The sequence below is a fragment of the Nomascus leucogenys genome, chromosome 15, assembly GCF_006542625.1.
Source record: "Nomascus leucogenys isolate Asia chromosome 15, Asia_NLE_v1, whole genome shotgun sequence".
Classification (NCBI taxonomy): Eukaryota; Metazoa; Chordata; class Mammalia; order Primates; family Hylobatidae; genus Nomascus; species Nomascus leucogenys.
This window is the reverse complement of record NC_044395.1, coordinates 59954273-59977260: the sequence shown is the minus strand read 5'-3', so window position 1 is coordinate 59977260 and position 22988 is coordinate 59954273. Positions and strand designations below refer to the sequence as shown.

Genomic DNA, 22988 nt, shown 5'->3' with positions numbered 1-22988 from the left:
AGGTTGCTGCAGGAATACCCACACAGCCGCCTGACACAGGGCTGTGGTCAGAGTAGCTGCTTTCATGTTAACAGCTGAAATTGACTGAAATTAAGCACAATGTACTGTCCAAGACTTCCTCTGGAAGTTTCATGCCTTCAATAGACTCCAGTGTTACAAAACAGTTACATCAGACAGATTCTGCCAGTGCAATTGTTGTCTAGGTGGGAAGATGGATTCCTGATGCTTCCTACTCTGCCATCTATCCAGAATCCTCTTCTCTGTCCATTTTTACAAACGTTTTTCCTACGTCGTAAAGTGAATTAACAAGTTGTAAGAGTAGTAGCCAAAATTCATCAAATACTTACTAAAGTATTAGTGTGTTACTACATTCCAGGCAGTGTTATACACATGCTATACAGATAATTCATTTAATCCTCACGACAATGTTTGAGGTAGGGACTATTGTTTTCCTCATTTTACAGATAGTAAGGCAGGGTGGGGGGCGGTGGTTAAGAACTTGCCCACTTTGAAGCCAGGATTTAAACCTGAGGTTTGGCTCCAGAGTCTGCACCTTGCTATAATGAATGAATGGGTGAACGAATGAACAATCTTGTTTATTACAGAGGTATCCTTGGTATGCCATGGCAGCACAGAAAAAGGGTTCCTAATAGTAGAATTAGGGGTTGGGGAGGTCAGGGGAGGCCTCCTGGAAGAAGTGATACCTGAGCCGAATTTTGAATAAGTAAGAGACGGGGCAGGGCAAGGGGCCCTTCTGTAGGCACAAAGAGAAGCAAAGACCCAGAGGTGGTAAGGAACTGCCAGAAGCACAGGAAACCCCAACAGCTGGGGATGTTGGAGCATCAAGTTGAGGCAGGAGGGAAGGCTGAAGAGACAGCTGTACTGAGGCACAGACCAAGTGTTTCTAGGCTCAAAGGAAGAGAAACTGTGGGAAATGGAAATGTCTTTGTGCAGGAGGTGGCAGGGCTTGGAGGAGAGAGAAAACTGCAGCTGGTAGATTGAACTGAGAAAAGCATTCCAGGCAGGGGAAAAAGCATGGAGGTGGAAGAGTGGGAGAGAAATATTTAGGGAAGCATTTGATTTGGCAGGATGGGAGAAGCATTTGTCATGCATTGACTGCTGAGACACCAGCAAATCCCAGGCACAGAATTCCGCCCTGCAGAGGAATGGCTGGAGTTCTGTCCATGAGCCAGTTTTCAGTTCTAGCTGTGCAATCCTGGGTAAGTCACTTCTGAGTCTCAGTTTCCACATCTATAAAATGGAGGGGATAATCAACTACCTAAGAAGCCTGCTCAGAGGTTTAACGAGAACATGCATGGAAGGTCTTCCAACTCCAAGGTATTCTGTGTCATGTCCCGTGGTCCTCGTACTGACATCAGAATAACCAGAGGAACTTTTAGAAAACATAACCTGCCACATGCCACATCTACAGAGTCAGGGTGGGGGGCAGGGGTGGAGACACATCCTTTTTCTTCCAGCTCTTCCTTTCTGTTATTTCCACACATGGTCCTGTTGCTCTATTAACTTAAGACCCGCCAGCTTCTGACAACTGAAAAGAAGAAAATGCAGCAAGAAAAATAGAGATCCTGGAGGCTCACGGAGATACATTGGATCTGAAGGGTTTTCTGGTCAGGGCTTGATCGCTATAATGAAGGACAGAAAATGAAAGACCTGTCTCAAAACATGGAAAATGAGCAAAGCAGCTGAAGGGACGAATAGTGTCTTCTGACCTCCACACGAGGGCTCTTCGAGAAAACAGATCTTCCAACAGATCACCCGCAGCTTCAGTATGGCTGTTCAGGTAAGTCAATTAAAATCACACCACGACCAGACATGGTGGCTCACACCTGTAATCTCAGCACTTTGGGAGGCCAAGGCAGGAGGACTGCTTGAGCCCAAGAGTTCGAGATCAGCCTGGGCAAGATGGTAAGACCCCTGTCTCTACAAATAATTTAAAAATTAGCAAGGCACATGGTGGTGTGCCTGTAGTCCCAGCTACTCAGGAGGCTGAGGCAGGAGGATCCCTTGAGCCCAGGAATTCAAGATGGCAGTGAGATATTATTGCACCACTGTGCTCCAGCCTGGGTGACAGAGTAAGACCTCATCTCTAAGCAAACAAATAAAAGCACACTGCACCCTATGGCTTATAACACATTTGCATCTGTATTGATTCATTTGATCACCCCGATATCCCTGGGAGGTAGGGCTTCTTATTTATCCCTATTTTACAGGTAAGGAAACTGAGGCTTAGGGGAGGAAATGACTTACCCAAAGTCCACAGCTAGGGATAGAGGAGTGACGGTTTGCACCTGGGATCCTTAGATTCCCAGGCCTCTCTGCTACACCACCTCTGCTCTTTGTGGAGATTATAAGGCAACAGAAAGAGCACTGGAGCCCTAACTGTTGTTCCAGCTCTGCAGAGAACATGCTATGTAACCCCAGACAGATCTCTTGCCCTTTCTGGGCCGCACCACTATCCATCTAGTGTGGTTGTTTGGATTAAATCATGATCTTAAAAGTATCCAGCACAGTCCCCGACATGTCACAGTGGCCAAGATGATCACAAGAAGGGGAAGAGAACGGTGAAAATGATGGTGCTTATATACAAAGGACATGGCAATATCACAGACGGAGAGGCCAACTTTGCCAGAGAGAGGACTCCCTGGGGGCAAAGACACTGAACAGACTTGAAGAATGGAGAAGGTCCACCTCCCTTCCCTTACTTCTAGGTGACTAGGGGACTAAAACTTGGGATGTGTAAAAGGGGGTGGCCAGAACTGATGCTGGAGAGTTAAGGTGAGGCGGGGGCATATCACATAGGCCTTGAATGCCACACCAAGCAGTTTGGCTTTTGCCATTGAAAGGTTTTAAGCAGGCAAGTGTCATGATCCATTCTGCAGATCTGCAGTTTAGAAAGGGCACTCTTGCTGGAATGTGGACAGCAGACAGGAGATGAGAGTCTAGAGGCACAGAGATTCTCAACTGGAGGCACAGTGATGAGGGGAGGTGGGTAAAGTTCATGGAGATCCACCAGCTGAAGCCCTTCAAGGCCACCTCTCCCTAAGGGGAGATCAAGGGAAATGATGAATGTGAAAGTGCTCAGAAACTGCTGCCAGCTACCAGCCAAAGTGTGAAGGGTTGTTGATCACTTTTATGTTAAATGTGAGGCCTGGAGCCTCCAGCCCAGCTGGCTAGACCGGGGAGCTAGCAGTGGGAGTTAGCTTCCCTGAGTTCCCAGGCAGTTGGGTATTTTCATCTCCAGTTCTCAGATGCTGAACTTGAGATTCGCTAAACAATTCCACATGGAGGAGAGGATGGAAATCGTTAGTCCAGGGCAAGAGGAGGGGGGCGCCATTCCTTCAAAGAATGTCCCTGTGGGAGGGGAGGAATCAGCAGGAGTATAAGCTAGACAAGCCAGGGAGTCCAGAGGTCATTCCCGGGCACCCTCCCCTCCCAGGCCTGCTGGGCTTTCCAATCTCTACCCCGGTCCCTGACGGAAGACATTTAGCAACCACACAAAGGAGCTTCCTGTGAGCCAGACTAATGCTTTACCTAAATTACCTTGTTTATTCCTCACAATAGCCTCTTCTACAGTCGCAGGAACTGAGTCTCAGAGAGGTTAGGTAACTTGCCTAAAGTTACCCAGAGCTGGTAAGTGGCAGGGCTGGAACCTGAATCCTGACCAAGCTTGGCCCTCACCCGATGCTGATTGCAGGTCTCTCTCCCATCTAGGCGGGGAGCCTTTAGAGAGGGGAGGGAATGGGAAGGTGGGAAATGGGAGGGGCCTGACTCCTCTCTATGGGTCCCAGGGGTTGTGGAGTTGAATCCCTGCAGCCCTAAAAGCCCAACAGTGAGGAAGACACCGGATACCAAAGGGCCCATGGTGCCATCCCAAGGACTGATAAGGAGTGTGAGCTGGATGATCACAGAAGGCCTCCTAGTTCTGAAAGCTGGGATTCTAATCAGGAGACGACAATGAATGGAGAGGAGAGAGGGGAGCTCTCCCTGCTTCCACACATATGAGACCAGGCTCCCAGCCTTTTCTCTGCACAACCCTAACTGGCAGGGTCCACAGGTCTCAACCCAGCTGCATCCCCAAGACCACACAATGGCTCTGAGCGCAGGGAAGACCTGCAAGACCAGTTTGTTTTCTGGGCAGCAGATGATTTTGCTGGCCTGAGGCTTGGGGCAGTGGCCTCTACTCCTACCTCACCATCTCTCTAGTGTCTTCCTTCTTCCCCAAGTAGACCGGCATGCGTGCACACACACAAGCCCAAGCAATTCCTTTTTTTTTTTTTAATTAATAAGAAAAAGTAATAAGGAAAGAAGCAGCAAACAGACTGGGTGTGTTAACAAGTCTGGGCCACTGCAGGGGGGACATTGCCCAATTTCTGCACCCAGAGGCCCACCAAAGTCTAGGAGAAGCTCCTGGGAGGTCCAGGGCCCAAGACCAAAGCCTCTATCAACTCCCCCACCTGTGAACTGCCCCTCTTCCAGGGTAGGCATTGTCTGGGTGTGTAGACTGGGAGCCACCCACACACCCAACTCTCCCCTCCTAGGGAATGCGTCCACCAGGTCATTTCTCCTGCAAACCCTCGTTTTAAAGTGTCTTGGATGCTTTCCTGCCTTTTTTTTTTTTTTTTTAACGTAAAGAGGGGTGAGAGCCCAAGAGCTGTAGCAGGGGGAATAGACTGAAACTGCTGCCTACTCACACGCCAGTTTCCCTTCTTAGAACTCTAACCAGAAGCCAATGGTTTCCTCCATAAAAGAAAAACTCAATCTGTTGACTTTCTCTCTCCTCTCCTGCCAGCTTTTCTGCCCGAGCCGGGCTCTCTCTTCTCTGTGGGTTCGTCTTTCAGCCAGTCTTTCTCTGCTTCAGATTCTTGGTTTCTTGCTCCCTGTCGTCCCTGAACCTCTTTCACTCTTTAAAAAAAACTGGGGAGGGGCGGTGAACAAGCAAAGAGGAAGCCCTCACCCACCCACCAAATCTCTTTCTTTCTAGCAACTAATTACCTCTCTCTCCACACACACACTCATACACACACATACACATACACATACACAGGCACGTACTCTGGCGACCTCCAGATGTTCCCAACAGTGCGGCCATCTGCTTAGATTGCTGGGGCGCGCAGAGGGAGGGGGCAGGGATCCGGGATGCAGGAAGCTGTGAGCGAGGCCGACTAGAGGGGGCGGGAGCTGCGCACTTTTGAGACGCTCCCTAGAGTGGAACCCGGGCTCGGCTCAGCCTCCGCGGGCGGGGCGCGCGCCGACGGAGGCTGGCACTTTGGCGACACTCCCTGAGCCGCCCCGCGGCCGGCCGGAGCCGCCACCCGGCGCCCGGCAGGGGGGAGCCCGGCTGCGGGCGGGGACCAGGGGGCGGGCCGCGCCGCGCGGAGAAAAGCGCTGGCCGGAGGGCCCGCGGCCGGGCCGCCGGGGTGAGCGTGCCGAGGCGACTGCGGCGCAGGCTTCCAGGTGGGTGCAGGTCCCCGGGCGAGGCGAGAGTCCGCGCTGCGGTTGAAGATCCCGACTCCCCGATCCTAGCCTCGCTGCCCCTTCGGCGGGCGGGCGGGGGACGCCGGGCGCAGGGGCGGGGCTGGGTCCCGCCAAGGCCCCTCAACTTTCGCCGGACGCCTAGGGCTGGGCGGGAGTGGGGAACGCAGACCCAGGGGAGAGGTCTTGCGGGAGACAAAGGCTCCGCCCGGGGGCCGTGTGGGTCTTTGTGGGGACACGTGCATCTCACGTTTGTGGGTCTTTGTGGATTTGCGGTCGGGGACGCGCCGCTGGCGGTGCCTTTGTGTGTCCGTGGCTTTGCGCGGCTGCTTTGCGCCCGTGTCCACGTTTGCGGGCCTGCGCTTGGCTGTGGGCGTCGGTGGGCGCATCGCGTGTGTCCGCGTACGTGGTCGGTGCCTGCCGACGTGTCAGGGCTGGGTGTCCGCAGAGGGTGTACGCGCCGAGAGCCCAACGCCGCCCACCCCCCCCCCGCTCCCCTGCTCCCCCGCTGTCCACTCGGGCCCACGACTTGGCTGCAAACTTTTCTCTCGGTTCCTCGGGCAACAGCCCCAGTCCTCCCCAACGCTACCCGGCCGGAGGCGCCGACAGCCCTCCCCCTCCCCCTCCTGAGGTCCCAGGACCGCAAGGGGCTGCGATGGGATTGGTGGTCGGGGGATCGGCAGCGCCTGGGGACTGGCCAGGCAGGGGCTGGGCGGAGCGTGCGGACTCCCCCTCAGACCCCGGCTGGGAGAAGGAGGCGAGCGGTGGGTCCCGGGCTCCCGGCCCTGGGCTGGGGAGAGGAAGGGACAGGGCGGCTGGCTTGCCCTCCCCGCGCTTCTTGGGAAGAGTGTGACCCAGAGAGTTGTGTCTGTTTGGTGGGGAGACAGGCTCCGCTTTGAGACCCACTCTCCGTTTGCAGCCCGCCCCCGGGGTAGGGGGACCAACCCTTCGACCCCGTAGGGGAGAGGGCGACTGCCAGTCCAGATCCGGGCATGCCCAAGGCGCCGGCTCGCAGGACCCGGAGCTGGACTGGGGGCCGTGGGAGCCTCGCACACACAGGTTTCAACTGGGATGGCCACTGGCCACTGTGCAGCGCTGGCAAGTTGCTCAGCTTCGCGGAGTCGCGGTCACTCTGGCACGGACAGGGAGAGAGCTCCCTCGCGGCTCGGGGCGTGCGGTGGGAATAACCCGCGCTGCTGGAGCCGGGCGGAGAGCAGGGCCAGCCCACACTTGGCCTGGCGAGGAGGTGACTCAAGACCTTCGATCCTTCTTTCATCTTTGTGCGCCCTGCCCTTCAGATAAGTCTAGACTTGCAGTGCCTGGGGCTGACCGGAGAGGGGGGACTCAGAGCGGCGGGAGCCTGCTGGGCTTTTGAGCCTAAGTCGCAAAGATAACCCTAAACACCCTCCTCCCCACCGCTCACTCCAGTCTTTAACCTAGAACTTTGTCGGATGCTGCAGACATGATGGAAGGGCACAGGCCGCTAAGCTGGGAAAGAAACAACTGTGGGCATTTTCCTTTCCCTCTCCGGCCTCAGTTTCCCTTCTGGAAGGGGAGGTATTGATAGCCTCTTCTGTTCTGGCTGACTGCTTCAGATCCCAGAACCCAGAAACACTTTGATGTTTAACCTACACCTCCATTCTGACCTGACCTATTCCAAGGCACTACTTTGCTCCCCAGGAAGGCTGCAATGCAACCGCCACCGGGCTTCTACATACCCTTCCTCCAACACCAGGAAAGGCAAAAGCTGATAAATGAGTCAAAAATGGAGAGGGAAGGGAGGGGGACTGACCTTTTCTCCTCTTACTTTTTAAATGACAGTTTGTGCGTGGTAAAGTCCAGATCAGTCTTCTTCTTAATCATAACTCCTGGGCCAACACAGGGGATGCAGGTAAGAGTTCATGCTTCAGTTTTCAGAGCACGGCTGGCCTGGGCACTGAGGACACTTCCTAAAGAGGGTTGGGTCCTCCCTGAAAGCCCCCTGGCCAAAGCAATTCCTAAGAGGGGTTCTGTGGGAATAACCCGGAGGAGGGGCCTGACAGGTGGTTCCTCCTGCTCACGGTTTTGAAGTCAGTGGGTACACAGGGGAGGCAGGAAGTATCTCCCACAAAAGAATCAGCATGTGCAGGACCCGTGAATGAAAACAGCACAGGTGGTCAGCATGGTGGACCAGCAGATGCAAGGTCTTGAGGGTGGTGAATTGGAATTGAACTTGAGGCTGGGAAGGCAGGGACCAAATCACCAAGGCCTTGAATGCCAGGCCGAGAAGCAGGATTTGAGCCTGTAGGCAATGGACAGCTCCTGGAGGATTTAAACAGGCACAGCAGGGTGGGGTTGGTAATTCTGTGAAACCGGTCTCTGGCTTGTGGGTGGTGCTGGAGGCCGGGAGACCAATCTGGAGGCCGAGTGATCCAGCCTGTTAAAGTCAAAAGGACCCGGATTTTACCCCCACCCCATTGCTTCCTACCTCTGTGGCCTGGGAAGAGTAACTTATTTAAAATGTGAGGATACTAATTCTTGCTCCACTGATTTGGTGTATTAAATAAGATAATGAATTACATGTGCAAATAAATAAAAAGTGGTTTGTAGTGTGTATTACATTGTGCAGACATTCATTGGATTGCACTGACAATAGAAGGCAGAGACAGCATTGACTCTGGTCCTAAACCTGATTTCACCAGTGGGCATAGCCCTAAGCATCCTGCAGCGTTGCACCAATTGTTATGTTCCCCACAAAGCAGAAGGGAGCTTTCTGTCCATGACATTTCATTCATCTGATTTGTCACCTTCATGTGGCCAGGCTCATGCAGGCAGGGAGGTAGACACAGATTTGTAGATGGCCACAGAAGTGGGCCAGTACCTTGATGTGGGCAGCCCAAGGGCCATGGGAGCTCACAGCATGGGTTGCCTTTCCTGGATGTGCAGGTTAGACTGGGAAAGCCTCACAGAGGAGGTAGCTTTTTGAGTCAAATGTGTGAGAGTTGGCTGGTAGACAAAGAAGGGTATCTTTGTCTGCATCAGAGGGAACAAGGTGTGCAAAAAAGGCAGGTGGCTCTAGAAGAGTCACAGGCCTCTAGACTAGAAAGCTGTCTCTGTGGGATGGGTTTTAAAGAGGGAGCTGTAGTAGGGTCCCAGACTTCTGTTGGGAAGTGCATTCTGGTGCCCAGCATGGCTGGCAGTTGGAGTCAGGCCAGGAGCCAGGCTGTTGCAGCAGGTTTCTTGAGCCTGACCTGGACAGGGGGAGGTGACTGCCCAGCTTAGGGATGAGGGAGAGGGAAGACAGTGACCCCACCTGCCCAGGGGGAGCTGTGAATTTGATGCTGAGCCCTCATTCTGTCACAGGCAACCCAGCAGCTTTTGCCTGCTTTGGTCTCTGAGACCTTTCCAGCTCACCCTTCCCAGTCTCCTGGGAGTGCCTTGTCAGCACCTTGTAGCCACACCGGGATCCTGGATGGTATGTGGAGAGAGGATCCAAGGCATCTGGAATGAATTGTGGATTCTTCTCCATCTTCAGCCCCTGCCTTGCCTCAGGATTTGCTGGAGTCACAGCACCTTTTTCTTCCCTGGTCCCTGAAATCACTCACTGGGGACAGGAACCAACATTCAGTGAATACCAATGTGTGCCAGGCCAGGTCTGGGTCTTCACTTTGCCTCATGTAATCATCACAGTGACTCGTTGGGACCAGCACTGGGATTATCACCATGTTACAGACGAGGACTCAGAGGGGTGAGGGCACGAGCAAGCCTCAGAGCAGTGAAAGCCCTGTCGGGTTGGAACCCAGACTGCCTGCCTACAAAACCCTTGCCCTCTGCCCCATAGCGCCTCCTCCTGTGTCCATGTACGCTGCCTCAGATTTATGGGAACTTGAAAATCTTCAAGAAGAAGACATACTGGACGGAGGAAATCCTATTGGGAGCCTTGCCCATCTCCCTGTAGATTATCCTCCTTGGGTAAGTTGCTAGGCTCACAGGTCCCTGGGATCATGTCATGGAGGAGGCCAGGTACTAGATGTCAGAATACCTGGGTCCTGGGTCCAGCCCCTGTCCTCTCTGGCTGTGTGACTCTGGACAGATCACAGAACCTCTCTGGACTTCTTAACACAGCTGTAAAGTAGATACGATGCCATCTAACCTGCTGATCCTGCAGGGTGACTGAACAGATGGTAGTTGAGGAAGCATGGGAGAGGTTGAGAGGTGTCCTTTGGTGAGGTAGCGGTATTCTAGATGCTTGGTGCATCTTCACGTGGTGTCTGCTCTGTACCAGGCTTGGTGCTCAGCTTCAAGGGCATAAAAAGGAACCTAATCGCATCCCTGCCCACAGTAGGATAGACAGGTAAACATGTAAGTACAGTTCAGCATAACCAGGTCTAAGCTGCCTTGCACATGTATTCGTTTGTAAGCTGAGGCAGAGTGGATTTGGAGCTAAGACATCTGGGGTTAAGTCCGGGGTCCTCTCCTTCCCAGCTGAATAACATCCATTTCCATGTCTGCAAAATAGTGACAGTATCCCCAGGGTCAAGGCTGTGGTGAGGCAGAAGTGAGATGCTGGTGGAGAGCACATGGTGGGCTGCTGTGTTTGTCCAGATGTGCTGCATTAGTGGGTCTGTTGCAAGAGCTGGCCCTCAGGGCTCCAGGAGTCTGACCTTGAAATTCTTTCTGCCTTGCGTTTCCAGAGCTGACAAAGTGGTTGGAGGGCAGGACGTTTCTGAACCGTCCACCTGGGGATTTCCTTGGCATCAGCTTGAGTGAGCTCATGACTGAGGGGAGCAGGGTGGGAGGCAGCTCTGCGTTGAGGAACAGCCGATTGAGACAAAGGCCGGTCTCAGGGGGGTGCTGGGGCCCTGTGCCAGTGGGGCCCTGTGCCAACAGTGCCCTGTGGAAGTTGTCCAGGGTGGTAGGGGGAGCTGGAAAACTTTACAGACCAGAGATGCTGTAGTGCAGCACCAGGGTCAGGCAGCTGGGGCCAGGTGGGTTCAAGCTGGAACCCGACACCCAGAGAGCTGTCCTTATCAGCAGACACCAGGGAAGTGACTGGAGAATGTCATCACAGGTAGTCTCAGACCTGCTGTGCTCCTGGCGCTGCACTGGGAACTTGGGTGGGGAGGAACATGAAGGATCACATGGTGACTGCCTTCTGAAGGCTTAGCAAATCACCGTCATTGTCTACCACACATTGAGTATTTGTGTAGCAGATAGTGAGTGGAATGTCTGCCATTCTGTCACTTAATCCTTTCAACAACCCTGTGTTCTTAGCCCTGTTGAGGACCCTCGAAGTGGGTCCCAAGACTTACCCAAGGCTGGTAGGTACAGAGCTAGGTTCACACCCGGTCTGGGTCTTGCGGTTGACCCGTTCATCCTGCTCTTTCTCCACACACCCTCTAGGCCTGGCCCTGATCCCAGGTGGGGGAAAGAACACATAGGTAAAGTAGGCAGGGCACTGCCCCAAGCTGCTTACACATCAAGTAGGAAAACAGCAGGTAACTCACGGCAGGGAATTTACTGAAGGAGGCCTGTGGGTAGCCTGTGGGGTGAGAGGCCAGGAGGGAGGGGTGGCCCGGGGGCCTGAGTGGACAGAACAGGCTTTGTTTTGCTGGGAGCAGGCCAGGGGCAGGCGGGATGGATGCATGCAGTCCTGGCAATCACATGAGGCATCAGGTCCCAGGTCCTGGGCCCTGCTCTGCCATTCCTTGCTGTCACTGCCCCTCTCTGGGCCCCAGTTGCCCATGATCCCCAAGGGGCCTTCCAGCTCCCAAGCTCTGGAATTCTCCAAGTTTGGAGATGTGTTAGCAGAGGCTGAAAGTTGTTCAAAGTCCATCAAGGGAAGGCTGTTCCCACTCTGGCTGTCAAGGAGGGTTCAAATCCAGATGGGGGGCTGGGGACAGGTGGGAGGGGAGAAGAAGGTGGTGACAACTTGCAGGTGCCTCGTGCATGGGAGAACTTGATTTCTGTAGGTAAAAAGCAGAACCCAAGAGGTTTCTGATAAGGAGAGTGATGTGGCCAAAGCTGTTTTAGAGGTGTCTCATAGCAGTGTGTGCAGTGTCACCTGGGGAGACCTGCTTGGAGCCTGTTGGGGCCATACCATTTACTCTTTGTCCTTGCAGGCCATCAGCAAACTTAGAGTCACTGTGGACCTGGCCCTGTGGGCCCAACAGTGCATGATTCATGGGCCCTGCACTGGAAGGCCTTACAGTATATCCCCCAAATCACAGATGGATGTGGTTTCTAAGCCCTTGTCCTCCTGTTCTTGTGTTATATAATCTGGTCAATCAGTGGATATCTTGTATCTGCAGGTCAAGATTTGGAAAAAAATGTTGAATCTTGACTGAAAGATCCCTTTCGCCCTCAGCCTTCTTTAGTGGCTACCAGTCTTCATTTCTCTTTCTCCTGGGGGTAGAGTACAGGTCCCAGAGGGAGGCAATGTGAATACTGTTACACAGATAAGAAAACCAAGGCTCAAGGAAACAAAGAAAACAGGGAAGGTCACACAGATAGTGGCAGACCTGGGACTAGAGCCCCAGTCTCCTGGGTCCAAAGCTGGTGTTAGTGATCTTGTTATAAGTTGGTCTTCTGTTCTCATTGCTGGTCTGTAAGCCCCATGAGGACAGGGACCCTAGTATCTATCCCGTCACCACCCACCTCCCCTACTCCCTCCTGGCCTAGCCCAGTGCTTTGTATATACTTAGTAGAAATTTAGGATATGCTTTTTGTTAAACTTTAAAATCCTGAAACTCTGGAGTTGGATTATCTAAACTGAACCTCTTACTGTGAGGCTGGAGAAACTGAGGCACAGAAGGGGGAAGAGACTTGTTCAGAGATGAGATGAGGACAGTCCATGGCAGAGCAGGCACTGAGACCTAAGGCTCTTGACAGTCCTGCAGGACTTCTCTTGTCACCAGGCACAGTGGCCCTGTCACCTCCCTGTCAGTGCCCCAGAGTGTGGGGAGGGAAGTAGTCGGTGACTGTGTCTCAGGGGGCTTCGTCTACCATTGGCTGCACATTTGTCAGCGTCCTGGTGCTGTGCTGGTTGTTTCACACGAGCGATCTCTAGCCCTTGCGGCAACTCCTTGAGGAAGGGATTAACTCCATTTTAACTCCCCATGACTTCTGATATGTTTGGCTGTGCCCCCACCCAAATCTGAACTTGAATTGTATCTCCCAGAATTCCCATGTGTTGTGGGAGGGACCCAGTGGGAGGTAATTGAATGCAGGAAGCTTTTGCTTCCTCCTCATTGTGTCTTGCCACTGCCATGTAAGAAGTGCCTTTTGCCCTCTGCCATGATTTGAGACCTTCCTCCACCACGTGGAACTGTTAAGTTCAATTAAACCTCTTTCTTTTATATGTTGCCCAGTCTTGGGTATGTCTTTATCAGCAGCATGAAAAAGGACTAATAGAGTAAATTGGTACCAGTAGAGTGGGGGCATTGCTGAAAAGATAGATACCCAAAAACATGGAAGCAACTTTGGACCTGGGTAACAAGCAGAGGTTGGAACAGTTTGGAGGGTTCAGAAGAAGACAGGAAAATGTGGGAAAGTTTGGAACTTCCTAGAGACTTATCGAATGGCTTTGCCCAAAATCCTGATGGCAATATGGACAATAAAGTCCAGGCTGAGGTGGTCTCAGATGGAAATGAGGAACTTGTTGGGAACTGGAACAAAGGTGACTCTTGTTATGTTTTAGCAAAGAGATGGCAGCAATTTGCTCCTGCCCTAGAGATGTGTGGAACTTCGAACTTGAGAGTGATGATTTAGGGTATCTGGCACAAGAAATTTCTAAGCAGCAAAGCATTCAAGAGGTGACCTGGGTGCTGTTAAAGGCATTCCGTTTTATAAGGGAAGCAGAGCATAGAAGTTTGGAAAATTTGTAGCTTGACAATGCATTAGAAAAGAAAATCCCATTTTCTGAGGAGACATTTAAGCCGGCTGCAGAAATTTGCATAACTTGCAGCCAGATGTTAATTCCCAAGACAATGGGGAAAATGTCTCCAGGGCATGTGAGAGTTCTTCAAGGCAGCCCTTCTCATCACAGGCCTGGAGGCGTAGGAGGAAAAAAATGGTTTCTCGGGCCAGGCCTAGGATCTCCATGCTGTGTGCAGCCTAGGGACTTGGTGTCCTGTGTCCCAGACGCTCCAGCCATGACTAAAAGGGGCCAAGGTACAGCTCAGCATGGCTTCAGAGGGTGCAAGCCCCAAGACTTCACAGATTCCAGAACCATCCATCATTCACTGACTTTGGGCAGGTGACCAAATCTCTCTGAGCATCCACAGAAGGGGATAATTGTTCATTTTACAAAACCCAAACCAAAGCTCAACACCACTTGGCAGCTTCCACGTGGTGTTGAGCCTGTGGGTACACAGAAGTCAAGAATTGAGGTTTGGGAACCTCTGCCTAGATTTCAGAAGATGTATGGAAACACCTCGATGCCCAGGCAAAAGTTTGCTGCAGGGGCGGAACCCTCATGGAGAACCTCTGCTAGGGCAGTGCAGAAAGGAAATGTGGGGTTGGAGTAGAGTCCCTGCTGGGGCACCGCCTAGTGGAGCTGTGAGAAGAGGGGCACTGTCCTCTAGACCACAGAATGGCACATCCACCAACAGCTTGCACTGTGCACCTGGAAAAGCTGCAGACACTCAATGCCAGTCCGTGAAAGCAGCCAGAAAGGAGGCTGCACCCTGCAAAGCCATGGGAGTGGAGCTGCCCAAGGCTGTGGGAACCCACCTCTTGCATCAGCATGACTCAGATATGCAAGACATGGAGTCAAAGGAGATCATTTTGGAACTTGAAGATTTGATTGCCCTGCTGGATTTTGAACTTGCCTGGGGCCTGTAGCCCCTTTGTTTTGGCTAATTTCTTCCATGTGGAACAGCTGTATTTACCCAATGCCTGTACACCCATTGTATCTAGGAAGTAACTAACTTGCTTTTGATTTTACAGGCTCATAGGTGGAAGGGACTTGTCTCAGATGAGACGTTGGACTGTGGGCTTTTGGGTTAATACTGAAATGAGTTAAGACTTTTGGGGACTGTTGGGAAGGCATGATTGGTTTTGAAATGTGAGAACATGAGATTTGGGAGGGACCAGGGGCGGAATGATATGGTTTAGCTGTGCCCGCACCCAAATCTCAACTTGAATTGTATCTCCCAGAATTCCCATGTGTTGTGGGAGGGACCCAGTGGGAGGTAATTGAATCATGGGGGCCAGTCTTTCCCGAGCTATTCTCATGATAGTGAATAAGTCTCACGAGATCTGCTGGGTTTATCAGGGGTTTCAGCTTTTGCTTCCTCCTCATTCTCTCTTGCCGCCGCCATGTAAGAAGTGCCTTTCGCCTTCCACCATGATTGTTAGACCTTCCCTAGCCACGTGGAATTGTAAGTCCAATTAAACCTCTTTCTTTTGTAAATTGCCCAGTCTTAGGTATGTCTTTATCAGCAGCGTGAAAACAGACGAATACAACTTCCCAGAGTTGCACAGTGTAGCAAGTCACTCCTGCTAAAGACGGTCAGCCACCTTCCTTTTCCGATCCTCAGTTCCTCTGCTCTAAAATGGGGATGAGACTGCTGGCTCACAGAGTGACTGTGCGGACTAAATGAAAGCATGTGTGTCCAGCACTAGCAGAGAGTAAGGACTGGCCCTGACTGTCACTGTTGGCACTTCCCACTGCAAATGCCCAGCCCAGGCATAGGCCTGGCACAGAGCAGGAACCCCGGGAGAGGTGTCCACTGTGCAGGGCTGAGCAAGGAACCTAGTCCAGTGCCCTGGGAGCATCTGCAGACAGTTACCTAGGTAACCCCTGCCCCTTTACTTCGGGTGCCTCTTTGCATTGGCTGTTACTACCATTGCCTCAGTTCTGTATCTTCTGGCTGCTAGGTGATGACTGCCCTGTGCATGTGCACAGCCCTTCACAGTTGGCAGTAAGGGTTAATCAACTTAGGTGAAGAGGGCAGGGCAGAAATTGCCACCCTGTAGTGCAGAGGACAAGGCTGAGGCTTAAAGAGGGGCAGCAAGAGGTCCCCTCTGGCGGGATAGCATTTGGGCCGTATTTTGAGCTGCTGGTTACATAAGTGGGAGCTCATACGAGGCCATTTGGCATTTCACGGACCCCTTGTATAATCACCTCTGGGAATCAAAGGGTAATCTCGGGGCCTTTGTCGTGTTTGTTTAAACCCCAGGAAGGGTGGGTATGAATGAGCAGATCAGCTTAGCAGGGGAGGTGGGGCCTTTGGTGGTAATGAGCCCTGCGGTGAGGAGCTCACCCAGGGGAACAAAGGGGGCCTGAAGCAACTTAATATTTTCCTTTTGGTTCCAGACATTGGAACACTCTGTCCTGCCTCGGCTGGGACCATGCCCAGGATGCACCTGGGCTGGATTTAATCCTGAAATTGGCCTCTACAAAAGAAAGCGGTGGGAGAGGAGGGGCCCACGTGGGGAGGGGGGCAGGGGAGAAGAGTCCCACTTTTCCCTGCCCCTGGGCAAAGCCAGAGTGCAGATCAAGTGGCTAGCCCTTTAAAGTTTCATGCAGGGCTGGTAATGCAATCCTGCTGCTCCCTCCCCACCCACCTTCCAGTCTGGAAGGTGGGCAGGTCCCTGGCCCATCTCCTCCCCCTCTTTCACCTCCTTCCTGAAGGCCAGAGGGAGGGATGGGCAGGAGGGCAGGGGGCCCAGAGCAGGGCCACCCAGATGAAGAGCCTGGCTAGAAGGAAGCTTAGTGCCTTCTGTCTCCCAGGCTGCTGAGGGGCCACTGTGCAGGGCAGAGGTGACCACAGACTATCCAATTGGTCTAGTTAAAAGCTCCCACTGCCCAACACTCTCCTTCTCATGTCAGCACCACTGAGCACCACCATCCCAGGAGCTACAGTGGACGTGAACACAGGCTTTGAATCCAACAGCAGTGGTGTGGATTCAAAGTGGTGTGACCATTAGATGTGACAACACATATGTAGCGCCCGGCATCTGTGGCAGCCACCATTATAATTGTACAGAGGGAACTGAGATCTAAGGAGGGAAACTGGCTCATGCCATAGCATGTGTCAGTGGGAGAAGCCCCTCCTGCACCCTGCCTCTCCACCAGCTACTCTGCCAGTCCTGCTGGAGGCAACGCATATGAATATAGTAATTGGAGTACGCCAGGCCTGGGTCCCATTCCTGCCTTGCATTTTACTTGTTTGGGGTAAAGCCCTATTCCTCTCTGAGCCTCTGTTTCTTCATCTGTATAATGGGGGAAGCAGCCTAACTGCCTGCCCGAGGTTAAAGGAAGAACCAAAGAGGTGTAGTAGCTTAATCTGCTGGTGGCAAGGGGCAGAGTAAGGGGAAAAGAGGCTTGGCACAGGTGTCCCCAAAACCCATCTGGGAGTCTGGACACCCACGTTGGACACCAGGATGCCCAATGAGAAGGGAAGTTCCTGCCCCTGGATGACAGGCTAGAGGGACAGGGCAGGTGGAGTATGGGTGCGGTGGGGCAGTCACTGCAGGCCCCATTGCAGGGAGGGAGCCCTGGTCTTGAAGGCCAGCCCCGGCCAGACCACAGCAGTGGGCGGTGCTTTCTCTGTCAGTGTCCCCTCTAGTGCCACTCCACTCTGCTGTGTGGCTGTCCAAAAGTGTCTTAACCTAAGGCCCAGTTCCCTTTTGGTAAAACAGAGAGAGAATTTTCTGCCTTGCACGGTGGTTGTGAGGGTCAGATGCGACCATGCTGTGGGGCAGCCAGAACAGTGCCCGACGTGTAACACTTGCTCAGCAGAGAATGGGGCACCCTGGGCACACCCTACCCTCAGCCCTGTGGATGAGCCTCTCACCCGGGGCCCGAGGTCTAGACCAACCCAGGGACTCTGGACCATCAGAGCTGGAGAGGCCAGCCCGAGAAACCATCTAGTCTGGTGGGTTTCAAACTGGGTTTCCTAAGACCCTAGGCAGGGATGACGGGCAGAAGTAGAGGGCTTCAGGGCCCCCTCACTTCAGCCAGACCAGGCCCGCCTTCATCTGCTGCTCTTGTTTAAGAAAGGGGTCTGCTGCTTCTAGTTAAAAATTCACCACCTGGCCTCACACGCCTTACCATACAGATGGAGAGGCAGAGGCCAGAAAGGAACTGGGACTAGGAACTCTGGGGAGTGTTCCAGGAAGCATTCCAGGAGGTCAGGGTCTGTGACACCTTCCAACAGTGTCTAGACTGGGCTCATGTCCTGTGCGGTGGGTTTAGACCCATCTGGCGCATTCATTCCTCACCTGTGGCTCTCTTTCTAGCCCCCACTATGCCGTGGCCCCTGCTGCTGCTGCTGCTGGCCGTGAGTGGGGCCCAGACAACCCGGCCATGCTTCCCCGGGTGCCAATGCGAGGTGGAGACCTTCGGCCTTTTCGACAGCTTCAGCCTGACTCGGGTGGATTGTAGCGGCCTGGGCCCCCACATCATGCCGGTGCCCATCCCTCTGGACACAGCCCACTTGGACCTGTCCTCCAACCGGCTGGAGATGGTGAATGAGTCAGTGTTGGCGGGGCCGGGCTACACAACGCTGGCTGGCCTGGATCTCAGCCACAACCTGCTCACCAGCATCTCACCCACTGCCTTCTCCCGCCTTCGCTACCTGGAGTCGCTTGACCTCAGCCACAATGGCCTGACAGCCCTGCCAGCCGAGAGCTTCACCAGCTCACCCCTGAGCGACGTGAACCTTAGCCACAACCAGCTCCGGGAGGTCTCAGTGTCCGCCTTCACGACCCACAGTCAGGGCCGGGCACTACATGTGGACCTCTCCCACAACCTCATTCACCGCCTCGTGCCCCACCCCGCGAGGGCCAGCCTGCCTGCGCCCACCATTCAGAGCCTGAACCTGGCCTGGAACCGGCTCCATGCCGTGCCCAACCTCCGAGACTTGCCCCTGCGCTACCTGAGCCTGGATGGGAACCCTCTAGCTGTCATTGGTCCGGGTGCCTTCACGGGGCTGGCAGGCCTTACACACCTGTCTCTGGCCAGCCTGCAGAGGCTCCCTGAGCTGGCGCCCTATGGCTTCCGCGAGCTACCGGGCCTGCAGGTCCTGGACCTGTCAGGCAACCCCAAGCTCAACTGGGCAGGAGCTGAGGTGTTTTCAGGCCTGAGCTCCCTGCAGGAGCTGGACCTTTCGGGCACCAACCTGGTGCCCCTGCCTGAGGCACTGCTCCTCCACCTCCCGGCACTGCAGAGCGTCAGCGTGGGCCAGGATGTGCGGTGCCGGCGCCTGGTGCGGGAGGGCGCCTACCCCCGGAGGCCTAGCTCCAGCCCCAAGGTGGCCCTGCACTGCGTTGACACCCGGGAATCTGCTGCCAGGGGCCCCAACATCTTGTGACAAATGGTGTGGCCCAGGGCCACGTAACAGACTGCTGTCCTGGGCTGCCTCAGGTCCCGAGTAACTTATGTTCAATGTGCCAACACCAGTGGGGAGCCCGCAGGCCTATGTGGCAGTGTCACCGCAGGAGTTGTGGGCCTAGGAGAAGCTTTGGACCTGGGAGCCACACCTAGGAGCAAAGTCTCACCCCTTTGTCTACGTTGCTTCCCCACACCATGAGCAGAGGGACTTCGATGCCAAATCAGACTCCGGTCCCCTCCTGCTTCCTTTCCCCACTTATCCCCCAAGTGCCTTCCCTCATGCCTGGGCCTGCCTGACCCGCAATGGGCGGAGGGTGGGTGGGACCCCCTGCTGCAGGGCAGAGTTCAGGTCCACTGGGCTGAGTGTCCCCTTGGCCCATGGCCCAGTCACTCAGGGGCATGAGTTTCTTTTCTAACATAGCCCTTTCTTTGCCATGAGGCCATGAGGCCTGCTTCATCCTTTTCTATTTCCCTAGCCCTTAACGGTAGAAGGAATTGCAAAGAATCAAGTCCGCCCTTCTCATGTGACAGATGGGGAAACTGAGGCCTTGAGAAGGAAAAAGGCTAATCTGAGTTCCTACGGGCAGTGGCATGACTGGAGCACAGCCTCCTGCCTCCCAGCCCAGACCCAGTGCACTTTCTTGTCTCCTCTAATAAGCCCCACCCTCCCCGCTTGGGCTCCCCTTGCTCCCCTTGCCTGTTCCCCATTAGCACAGGAGTAGCAGCAGCAGGACAGGCAAGAGCCTCACAAGTGGGACCCTGGGCCTGGTGACCAGCTGTGCGGCATGGGCTAAGTCACTCTGCCCTTTGAAGCCTCTGGAAGCTTAGGGCACGTTGGTTCCAGCCTAGCCAGTTTCTCACCCTGGGTTGGGGTCCCCCAGCATCCAGACTGGAAACCTACCCATTTTCCCCTGAGCATCCTCTAGATGCTGCCCCAAGGAGTTGCTGCAGTTCTGGAGCCTCATCTGGCCGGGAGCTCCAAGGGGCCTCCTGGATTCAGTCCCCACTGGCCCTGAGCACGACAGCCCTTCTTACCCTCCCAGGAATGCCGTGAAAGGAGACAAGGTCTGCCCGACCCATGTCTATGCTCTACCCCCAGGGTAGCAGCTCAGCTTCCGAACCCTGGGCTGTTTCCTTAGTCTTCATTTTATAAAAGTTGTTGCCTTTTTAATGGAGTGTCACTTTTCAACCCGCCTCCCCCACCCCTGCTGGCCGGGGATGGAGACATGTCATTTGTAAAAGCAGAAAAAGGTTGCATTTGTTCACTTTTGTAATATTGTCCTGGGCCTGTGTTGGGGTGCTGGGGGAAGCTGGGCATCAGTGGCCACGTGGGTATCAGGGGCTGGCCCCACAGAGACCCCACAGGGCAGTGAGCTCTGTCTTCTCCCACCTGCCTAGCCCATCATCTATCTGACTGGTCCTTGATTTAATAAACACTATAAAAAGTTCTTTGCTTCACTCAGCCAGTGTCCACTGGCAATCCCTGGGCTGGGCTCTGGGGCCACAAAGATGAATCAGGTTAGGCCCTGCCCTGGGCAGCTTGTTCTCCCTGAAAAGCGTGATAATCTCAGGATTTGGGGAGTAAGGTGACGTGAAGGAGGGAGTTCCTGCACCCTGTTCACCTCTAATCTCCCGTGGCCCTACCCCACTGTTCCGGCCACCCCAACTCCAGCCATAGCCATGAGCATGCAGGCCCTTGCACACCTGTTCTCTTGCTCAGGCGTCACAGTGAGACCTTGCCCTTGCCCTCACCCCTGTCTCAACCTCCTTCCGATCCAGTAGACCTAGTTCCTGCCCGCCCGCAGAAGCTTCCCTGGCCCCTTCCGCCTCCCTCCTCTGAACTGCAACAGTATTTTGTTCTTCCTTGGCGCTTCAGCTGCTATGGTACCCCAACTCCTGTTTGCACGCTTCCACTGACAGAGATCACACTTGCAGCTCATCTGGGTGGCTCTGCTGTCACCAAGTTCTTCCTTCTAACTGGCCAGTCTAAGGGGAATGTCTACCATCATCACCAATGACAGGTTTTTCCTGATCCCTACTCTGTGCCCAGAACATTCAGGCCATATGCACCGGTGGGAGCTTGCCCATCTTGTAATCAGGCCTCCCCAGGGAGAAGTATCAACTTGAGACCCTGGGTCCGAGGCTGGCACCCAGCGGTCAAGGTAGGAAAGAGCTGAGGCTTGGCGCCGGGCGGTGTGGAGGAGAGGGATGTCAGGGTGAGACCGCGGGCCCCCACAGTCCTCCTGTTTGTTCTCCACCTCCCCCACATTTCCTGGGACAGGAGAGGCTTCAGATGGAGGTAGGGATCACGGTACTTTCACCCAGTGGGTCCCGGTCTTCCCAAGTCCCCGCTTGTGGAAGGAGTCCTTGCGGGAGGGTCATGGAACAAAAAGGCCTTAAAGACAGGGCCAAAGCGTGCGGAGGGCAGCGAAGGGAAGGAGGGGGCTTCTGCGGCGATCAGTTCTGGGGCAGGTCACCCCCTCCCGAGCTGCAGCTTCCTCCTCTGCAAAACGGGGCAGGGTGAAGGCCCAGTGAGAGCATGGGCGCGGATGCCATCACGCTGGGCGGGCTCGTCCTTCCCATGGGGAACCTGCCCTGCACCCCGCAGCCCTGGCCTCCTGCCAGCCATAAGGAGAGCGGAAGCCCGGGCGGGCCTCGGCGACCCGGGAGTCCGCGCGGCCCCTCCCTCCGCGTGCGGAGCCTCCCGGTCCGCAGCGCCACCTCGTGCTCAACGCATGGCCAGACACCCCAGATCCCAGCGGGGCCAGGAGCCAGGCCCGGGGCGGCTAGAGGCCAAAGTGGGCTGCGCTGTTTGCTTTATGCGGCCAGTCCCTTCCCGCCCACCAGACTACCCTCACCCTGCCGGACTCCGCCCTCCAGGAACCCTGGCGCCCAGGGCGAGGGCTTCCAATCTTACACAATCAGGAAAATTGGTGCAAAGAATCCGTTTTGGAATTCACAGAAAAGGGTTGAAATCCTGGGTTCATCACTAACCAATTGTGTGATTTTTGGCCAGGTCACTTTACTTCTCTGATCCTAGAAAATAGGGATGAAAATATCTCCCTCAAGGCTGGGCACGATGGCTCCTGCCTGTAATCCCAGCACTTTGGAAGGCTTAGGCAGGAGGATCGCTTGAGCTCAGGAATTCAAGACTAAGACCAGCCTGGGCAACATAATTTAAAAATTTAAAAATTAACCGGGCATGGTGATGCCTGTAGTCCCAGCTACTTGGGAGGCTGAAGCGGGAGGATGGCTTGAGCCTGGGAGGTTGGACGACAGAGCTAGACCCTGTTTAAAAAAAAAAAAAAGAAAAAGAAAAGAAAGACAAAAAAGAAAGAGAAAGAAAGAAAGAGAAAATACCTCCTTGAGCCTGGGAGGTCGAGGCTGCCGTGAGCCGAGATTGTGCCACTGCACTCCAGCCTGAGTGACAGAGCTAGACCCTGGAAAAGAAAAGAACGAAGGAAGGAAGGGAGGGAGGGAGAGAGAAAGTAAGGAAAGAAAGAAAGAGAAAAAAAGGAAGAAGGAAGGAAGGGAGGGAGGGAGGGAAGGAAAATATCTCCCTCCACAGGACTGTATGTAGAAGAAATGAAGTAACATTTGTAGAGAACCAAGTACTGTGCCTGGCACAAAATGACAGCCTGTAAGTGCTCTTTCCCGCCCTCATCCAACCATGGAGTTATGAAGTAGATTACAGAGCCATGTAGTCTGAGTCCGTTTTTTATAACTCGCACTCAGAACTGAAGAATTTTGTAAAGTTCTGGGACTGTAGACTCACAGAAAGACACCCGGTAATCCGCAGGGTCATGGAGTAGGTACTCACCGTCAGCTGTGGCCCAGCTCACCACCATGGGTCAGCAGGGTCACCAACCTCTTTATGCCTTTCATAGTAATGCAGCAGCCAGCTATGGCTCTGTGTTCCTCATGCTTTGTCTACATGCCATCATCTCCTCACAAATGCACCCGGTATTTTTGTCACCACGCAGATGAGGAAACCAGCATAGGCCAGGCTTTATCTGTCAGATGGCAATTCTTACATTCTTCCTTGTGCTACCCCAGGAGCCGGGCCAGCTGTGTAAATCCCATGAATCAGAGAGGGTAGAGGTGCACTGATAAACCAAAAAGCACTGGGATTCCATTTATTTTTCACGTTCAAATAAATTGGAGAAGTTATGCA

General features: G+C 54.0%; 1 protein-coding gene across 2 annotated transcripts; it reads left to right on the top strand.

Moving 5' to 3' along the window:
* The first annotated feature begins 5317 nt into the window (after positions 1-5317).
* Positions 5318-20262, top strand: TSKU (tsukushi, small leucine rich proteoglycan). Of its 2 annotated transcripts, none has more exons than XM_003254681.3 (2): positions 5318-5475; positions 17722-20262. In XM_003254681.3, exon 2 carries the CDS (start codon positions 17730-17732, stop codon positions 18792-18794), a length of 1065 nt encoding a protein of 354 aa, XP_003254729.1. In that variant the 5' UTR covers positions 5318-5475; positions 17722-17729; the 3' UTR covers positions 18795-20262. The 2 variants fall into 2 exon arrangements, with proteins under 2 accessions (XP_003254729.1, XP_003254731.1); XM_003254683.4 differs by lacking the exon at positions 5318-5475 and adding an exon at positions 13840-14855.
* Positions 20263-22988: the final 2726 nt, after the last annotated feature.

Excerpts from the sequence above, each read along its gene's own strand:
- TSKU (XM_003254683.4), top strand. The coding sequence starts at position 14,678 with ATGGGGGCCAGTCTTTCCCGAGCTATTCTCATGATAGTGAATAAGTCT. Across the intron at positions 14,856-17,721 it reads TTCCCTAGCCACGTGGAATT|CCCCCACTATGCCGTGGCCC; the intron begins GTAAGTCCAATT and ends CTCTCTTTCTAG.